Genomic DNA, 8,369 nt, shown 5'->3' on the forward strand with positions numbered 1-8,369 from the left:
TTCTCATCGTTCCATAATGTAAAGCTTCAATTCGAGATATTAATTTATTAATCTATTAAATATAATACAAATTATTACAATGATGAGTTCTTATCATAATTACACTTTTAGAGGCATTTAACATAGGATTCAATGACTGTTTGAGTTATATTTTCAACATCATATACCCAATATCACATTAAAGCCTTTCGCTTTCAAAAATTTGTTTCTAAATTTACCTTTAAATCCACTTTTTTCTTAGGTGTTACTCTCACTATCATCTTTGAATTATGGCTCTTTCCCTGGTAAACTAGTGACATTTATATATTCTTTTCATTAATATAAACTGTAAAATATATACCAGTTAATGCAATGGAAGTCTATGTTTTTTAGGTATACTGCTTTCAGTTTCTTGAAGTTACACACTGTATGTTCTATTACATGTGAAATATTGAAATTATGAATTCCTTTCATATTTACACATTTACATGATTTTATTATAATTTTCATCAACTATGTTATTTCTAATTCCAAAGTTGTATGCCCAAAATCACCTGCAGGCACTTCACTCTCAAGGATTTTCTTATAAATTAACTCATATTTATCCATCACTTTTTTAGCTGTTAACCTCAACATCAACTTTGAATTATGGCACTTTCTCCAGCACACTAGTGCCATTTATATTTTCCCTTCATTAGTATAAACTAGGAAATACACCAATTTATACAATGGATGCCTCTCTTTATTAAATATACAGCTTTCAGTTTCCTAATTTTATTCACCATATGCCTGATCACATGTAAAATATTGCAATCATGAATTCTTTTCATATTTACACATCTACATAAATTTATTATAATTTTCATCAACTATGTGATTTCTAATTCCAAAGTTGTATGCCTAAAATCACCTGCAAGCACTTCACTCTTAAGGATTTTCTTATAAATTAGCTCATATTTATCCATCATTTTCTTAGCTGTTACCGTCAATATCAACTTTGAATTATGGCACTTTCTCCAGCACACTAGTACCATTTATATTTTCCTTTCATTAATATAAACTAGGAAATACACCAATTTATACAATGGAAGCCACTCTTTTGTGGATATACTGCTTTCAGTTTCGCAAAGTTATTCACTGTAAATTCTATTGCATGGAAAATATTAATATGATGACTTCTTTTCATTGTTTCATTTCTAGATGACGTTATCATTAAAATTATGATTTAATTGACTTATATATTTCAAAGGGTTTATGCCCAAAATCACCTGCAAGCCTTTCGCTATTAAAAATTGGCTTCCAAATTAATTTTTTAATTTCTCCACCTTTTTCCTTAGGTTTAACTCTCAACATTAACTTTGCATTATGGCTCTTTCTATGGTAAACTGGAATCATTTCTGACTTCTTGTATTAAATATTACAGCTTAACCCTGCACAATGACACAATAAACATGTTATTGTAAATCAATCTGAAATAAAATCTCACTAAGTACCAAAAGATATATTACATATTATATTATAAAAATCAATGTTATTCTTATAAAAAATTAAATTTGAATAATTTTTTTGGTAATAATAATAATTTCTTTCTATTCTGATTGGGGAAGCGTAGGTAAATATATGGTTTTAATACTTTTTTATATTATAATTGAATATTAAATAACGATTAGAAAATATTTATCTGCTTTTCTTTAATCGTAGTAATAAGAAAGATTTATTGTCTCATGGAAAATTGTTTCTATATATGATATAACCTATCGGACAGTTGAAATCCATATGAGTTTAAAGAAAAGAAAAATTTAAACATGAAATTTGTTATTGATTTCCATACCTGGATGTTTAGCATATGTTCAAACCTCATCCTTCTCTGTTTCATTTACAACCTTTGTTAATCTGCATTCTCCAATGACAGGGTATTTCCAAGAATTGTTATAGCATTTGGCACTGGTTGGCATCAAACTGCAAACTATGAAATAATGCCTATATATAACTTTGTTTTAATTAAACAAATTCTTTTTACAATGTACTTACTTTACATGAAAATGTTTATGTTTATAGCTATTGAGACACTACCGTGTGTCTTAATTATGAGTGAATGTAACAAGATTATCCTTATCTGTTTTATCTGCAATAACCTTTGAAGTACATCTGGAAAGAGAGACTCAACAAAGTAATTGTTATATTTTAATACATGCTTGAGCTGAATTAAAAAATAAATAAATAAACAATTAATTTTTAATTACATACATTTTAAGCGGTTGAATGAGTTACACATACTTTACCATGTGATAATGAACAATTGGCTTATCTTTTTCTTTCGCTAGTAAATTGACATATCATTGAGTCATCAACAGTTAATCACATTTCAAACTACTGTTTCCATTGCTCAACCAGTACTCCGTAGTTGCATTGAACCAAAGCTCTGTTTTCCAGCAACACATGGCAGCACTATCTTCATTATCTATTTTATTATAAAAAGTAGTAATATCCACTGGAACTGTAACTGATTCCTCTTTAACTATGGTAGTACTTTTTGGTGCTTGCATTTTTCCAAGAATTGTTATAGCATTTGGCACTGGTCTGGCATCAAATTGCAAACTATGAAAGGATACCTTGTATATAACTTTGCTTTAATTAAACTAATTTTTTTCACAATGTACTTACTTTTCTTAAAAACGTTTATGTTAATTGTTGTTGAAACACTACCATGTGTGTTGGTTATGAGTGAACGTAACAACCTCATCCTTCTGTTTCATTTACAATTTTCGTTAATCTACATTCTTCAATAACAGGGTATTTCCAAGAATTGTTAGAGCATTTGGCACTGGTATGACTTCAAATCAGAGGTGCATACAAGGAAAATATTTTATTTATAACCTGAAATAAAATCCCACAAAGTACCACAAAATATTAAATTTTAATATATTTTACAATGTTGTGTTACTTATCTGATTCTCCATCAGACTCCTTCATGTATTTATTCCTTTAGTTTAATTATCTACACTTTGAATTATATCACACTATTTTTATCCTAATACAGAGTAATTTTGATTTTGACCTTATTGACAGTTCTATCGAAATCGATCGAAATTAGGGTTATGCCGGTATTGAATATAGCAGTTGAATATAGCAGCCAACTTCAGCCCGAGACATACAGAAGCGGTCAACTTCAGCCCGAGACATACAGATCAGCCCGAGACATACAGAAAGGAAGGAGAAGAATTTCAACTTCGGCATATATATAGCTAACAGAGTATGAGATCTCTGGATTGCGTGAACCGATTTTAATGTTTATGGGCTCAAATGAAAGCTCGTTCAAAACCATTTTAAGAAAAGCTTTGCTTAAATCATGATAGTGGATTATTCACAAAGAAAAATCGGTTTGAAAATTAGGACAGCCAAACTTGCTGTATAAGAGAGTAGTGCCTCGACGGCCGTATATACATGTTATTATCTACTTTTTTCTGTACTTGCCGTCGAGACACTACCGTGTCTCTTGATAAGTTTAGGGACTGCATTGACCCCCACCACTTATGAGTTCCCCCACTCTGATGACGTCAGGGCATATTTTTTTTTTTTTAATTGCTTTAGGAACTGCTGTAATTTTTAATAAGTTTAGGAACTACATTCACCCCACCAGTATGATTAGATATAGATGTTTTTTATTTTAAATGTATTGGTACGCTCCGATGTATTCGAACGTTTCTCAATACATGCGCATGAGCTCGCCATTGGTACTTTCCGATGAAATTCGGACGTGACGAGTCCCCCTCACCTACATTCATGTTTAAAATTTTTTTTTCCACGATAGTTTTTCTCCTGTAGAGAGAGAGAGAGAGAGAGAAAGAGAGAGAGAATAGCGGTCTCGGATGTGCTATTCGGCTGAGCACAGTCTTTCGCGCTCACCGTGATCAAGCTCATCGTCCTCATCACATCTCAAGACCCCGTCTATCCCCTCTAAGACTCCACTACTTGGTTTCTTTTACTACTACTACTACTACTAATGCTGCTAGTACTAAGGTGAACCCCTTCCCCTATGTAAGGTTAGTGGAGAGGAAGAAAAATAATACACACACACATTTTTATTAAAATGATTTTAATTTTTAAAATAATAATAAAATACAAATAATAATAATAATATAAAATATAGGGTTATCAATATTTCACAAGTGAAGGCATGCAATCGCTGCAGCATTCTCCCATTATATTATAACCGGGAAATTTTCACCTTCATCTTTCCCCCAAACGGAAACAGCATCTATGATTAAACAGAGAAAAATTATTTATTGTTTATTTATTATTATTAGTTTTGATTTTTATTAACTCTTACCGATTGGTGGTGACTGTCACACAACCCATATGCTCACATCGGCTGTATATTGCGTAGCCGTAACACAGCAGCAGCATGCTGTGGCAGCAAATGTGGTCGACGTAGTGGTTGCCGCTGCTGAGGTATCCATCGGTTACCTATCTGCACTGCCTGTTGTTGCTGTTGTTGCTCTTCTTCAGGAGCATATGGCTTAACAATTGCCACTGGTATGGATGAGTTTATAAAATCAAATTTTTTATCTGGCAAACTGATTTTTCTGACAGAGCTCATGGTGTTATACTGTTAGAAGCACTACTGAAGTGATAATTGCTCTCCTCTCCGTATTCAAAGAATAGAAAATCCTACATTAGCATTATGAAACACTCTATACCTAGTAAGATAATATAAGCTGATGGTATAGAGAGCGAAAGGGGCTTCAACTTTTTTTCATCTTCTTTTTTACTGTAAAATAATAACTACTTCAAGGTTGTGATGATACATCACCCAACAATTAGAAATTTAATATACGATCAACAAAATTTCAAAGTGTAACATAAAATTGAGATCTGTGTATGCTTTAAATATTAAATTTCAATTGACTGGTTTTGATTTCGTACGTGTATATTTTGAATTCTTTAAAGCTAAAAATAAGATGTAATTAGCAAAACAACAATTAATTTTTTAAATTTCAGCGAAAATTGATATCTGCACATATCTTTAAGATATCCCTACCATCATTATTTTTTACCCCCTCCACTACAATTTTTTATTATAAATTCAAGCAATACTGCATAAGCGTTATTCTTGAAAATCTTCCAACAGTGGTAACCAGTTTCACTTGTATTCAAGCTTCAGTCAACAGTATTAACTAGTATCAGTTAAAATATATACCAGATTAATTCTTTACACAAGTTTCATACATATTTTTTTCGTCTTCTAAAGGTAAGAATACATCATTTAAATCTTTGTTATTTAATAATAATAAGGGTTTCCTTTATAGTATAGAAGAAAGAATGTCCTTTTTAAGTGGTGTCAATTCAATAGCTTCCGTCCCTGAGATGGATTTTATTAAATTAAACACTCTTGAAGAAAATCAAGAGTACGAAATACTTCAAATTCTGAAAGTTAACACGAAATTTGGGATGAGATTAATAGCTAAACTATTTACTGATAAATGGTTCTATTTACCAGCGCGGATGGCTGCTTTATTGGAATCGAAGGCACAGGACCAATTTGCAGAGCTGCAGAAAGCAGCAAATGAAAATATATTAATAATGAGATATTTGGGAGGAAAATACAATAATCTGGAATTTAAATTGAAAGAATAATGTTTTTGTGTAATAACAGTAATAATGTGTAAATTAATAAATACTTTTATATATGTTTTAAAAAACAATGTTTTATTTTTTTCTAAACCTTACATTTCTAATTTACATTTCTCACAATATTCGTAAGTGGATTATAGTCTACAATTTTATCATGTATAATTAAACAATACGCTGTAGTATTACTCCGAATGTTTTTCCAACACTCTATCTCAATTTTAACATCAACCGTTCCAGTTTTAATAGATTCATTTTGATGTGAACAATCAATTACAAAAAGTGGACCATATTTTAAAAAGTTTAGATAATCGAGCATTGATTTCGACAGTCTTTCTCCAGCATAATATGAATTGAAGAACTTTACATACATGTCATATAGTACAGAATAGCGAGATTTTGTGAAATCTGTATCGAGACGATCGTACGGATAAAATTCAGAATTCAGATAGACTTTAACATCACGTACATCACAATCACTAAATTTAAGTACATCCGAGTATTGATCGTTCTTTTCATTTCTTCTAAACGCCAGTATCACATATCTAGGCTTCTCCAATTGTGTAGCTGCTTTCACAGCCCACGTATGTCGCTGTGTTTCAGGGAGAAGCGGATATTCGTAGAGCTCCCAGGAACGAAAAGCCATCGTGAGGTTTCTATTCTGCTCGATAATACGTAGAAATTGTAGTTTGGTAAATTCATTCAAAGTCACATGAGGTATTCTCCATTGCACTCGGTACAGTTCGATTCTTGAATCGGTAAACTTATTCGATGAAAATATTGAATTGATATCATTACGTGCTCGTATCAGAATAAGCTCATGGCGAGCATTCATGATGACATGTTTGTAATCTTCGCAGAATCCTAACAGCATATGCAGGGGAACGCAAAAGCTGAAATTGTTAGTGACATTTTCACTGTCTTGAGTCTCGATAAACCAACCAGAGTGACGTAGACTCATACTCTCTTCAGTGCTTAAGGATATGAGATTCTTAATACTGGTAGTAATGCCAACGTTTTTATAACGATCGATTTCAATACCATTCAATTCATACCGAATTTCATCGAATAAGAATGTCATAGAATTAGCGTCGAGCATAACTTTATCCAACAAAGGTGTATCAGCAGCACGAGTACCTTCAATCAGTTTCCCTTCTATATAGAGGTAACTTCCGCTCGGTAAAAGAATCAAATCTTGTTGTTGTATAGGTATACGAATTTCATCACTATTTCCCAATGATGCATTCGCATATGGATTATAGGCGTGTATTTCCAATTTACTTATGCGATTGTCGTATACAGGCTGTGCGGTAACGTTCAACGGATCCATGATTTTTTTTCTTCACCGTCAAACCCAATAAGTGTAGAAAATCTATATTTTTTCTCGTTAGCACTTTCTTATTACCAATTCCAATTTTATTATTCTCAATATTACTCCGTAATGATGATGATGATGTATTCAATTCAACTGCAGCTGATTGACTGATTGGTTCATCGAGTAATGATTGTTTATAATCATTAATATTCTTGTAAATCAACATTTTCTAATGTGTAACCGTATGGTGATCTCTTCGCTTCCAAAATTTGCAGGACGATTGTCTTGATCGAGAATACGTAATGTGAGACGATCGATTACTCTTGCAATGACTGGCAAGTAAATGACGTTCTTCGGTGTTTCAGAGATTTTATAGCCTGGTGGAACGCTTGGGAAAAATTCGTGGATAACATGTCGTGGTCTACCGTTCGTATATGCACCAGCGGTAATGTTACATTCGATACGTAGAATATTTACTTTTAAAATATTTACAGGTTCGTCCGATTCAGCCCAAGTGTTTGGTAGGATTACGCGGTCCGACGAAAATCCTAGCAGAGAACCAATATTATTATTTTTTGTAAAATCAATAGAATATTTACACATTATTTCACTTTTCAGTGTGTTATTATTGGCACGCAGAATAATAACGTTATCATCATACGGTAACTTCAACCGCATACACAAGTATTCATTTATCGCACTCAACTCATAACAGCCTGTAGGTATGGTTATTAGTTTATTTTTACCAAAGTAAAAATTATTATTCGTCTCATCTACATTGGTGATCGAGTAGAAACTTTGAAAATCTACGAGTCCCAGCTCATAGTGACCATCGTCCAGATTGATCGGTGGGAAAAAATTTGATTCCAACACATGACCGTGTCCTGATAGCGTAAATGTTAAAGACATTTCGTCTGTTCTCTTAGAAATTTAACACACAACTGACCACAAATGCTCGTATCATACGACTGATATTAGTCATGATTGTAATAAATTGTACTAAGCGGACCGAAGTACCGAAAAAGTTCAGTCGGTGGTTTCAGATTACCGAAAGAATCGAAATACTTTATAAGATTATTGCATTTAACGTAGGCAACCCAGTGAGTGCCTGGACCATTAGAATCGTCAAAGTTAACGATTGCACATTCATTAGACCATGGACCGTTTCGTGGTAGACTTTGTAACGAAGCGTACGTTCGTCACGATAATATTTCAATGTTCCGTTCTTTCTGTTAATTTCTGTAAAGGAGAGGGGCAAGCGCCACCTGTGCGACCCCGCGATAATTACGCGTAATAGGTTTGATCGCGGGTCGATAGGGGGTCGATCCGCACATGCGCGACAATAATTATCTCGCGTGCCACTGTCCTCCCGCCTCACTCGCATTTTTGGGCCCTACGTAGCCGGTTGTGTGCCGTAGTTGTGTCTTGTTGAGTCGTTAAGGGT

The 8,369-nt window shown here is 33.1% G+C and overlaps 1 protein-coding gene and 1 long non-coding RNA gene across 3 annotated transcripts; both read right to left on the bottom strand.

Moving 5' to 3' along the window:
• Positions 1–277: 277 nt before the first annotated feature.
• LOC136781274 (uncharacterized) lies at positions 278–2,288 on the bottom strand. 2 transcript variants are annotated; one of them, XR_010823894.1, is made up of 3 exons: positions 2,011–2,288; positions 1,811–1,945; positions 278–1,409 (listed from the first exon to the last, which is right to left on the bottom strand). It is a non-coding gene; the product is annotated as an uncharacterized lncRNA (long non-coding RNA). The 2 variants fall into 2 exon arrangements; XR_010823893.1 differs by having other exon boundaries at positions 278–1,448.
• A 3,425-nt stretch (positions 2,289–5,713) lies between these two features.
• LOC136781304 (uncharacterized) lies at positions 5,714–6,940 on the bottom strand. The gene has a single exon (XM_066740155.1). The coding sequence runs from the start codon at positions 6,938–6,940 to the stop codon at positions 5,714–5,716; it is 1,227 nt and encodes a 408-aa protein (XP_066596252.1).
• Between the last annotated feature and the right edge of the window lie 1,429 nt (positions 6,941–8,369).

Source organism: Prorops nasuta, unplaced genomic scaffold, assembly GCF_024137725.1.
Source record: "Prorops nasuta isolate Cenicafe-Biocafe unplaced genomic scaffold, Cenicafe_Pnas_1.2 PNAS00022, whole genome shotgun sequence".
Lineage (NCBI taxonomy): Eukaryota > Metazoa > Arthropoda > Insecta > Hymenoptera > Bethylidae > Prorops > Prorops nasuta.

Excerpts from the sequence above, each read along its gene's own strand:
- LOC136781304 (XM_066740155.1), bottom strand. The coding sequence starts at position 6,940 with ATGGATCCGTTGAACGTTACCGCACAGCCTGTATACGACAATCGCATA.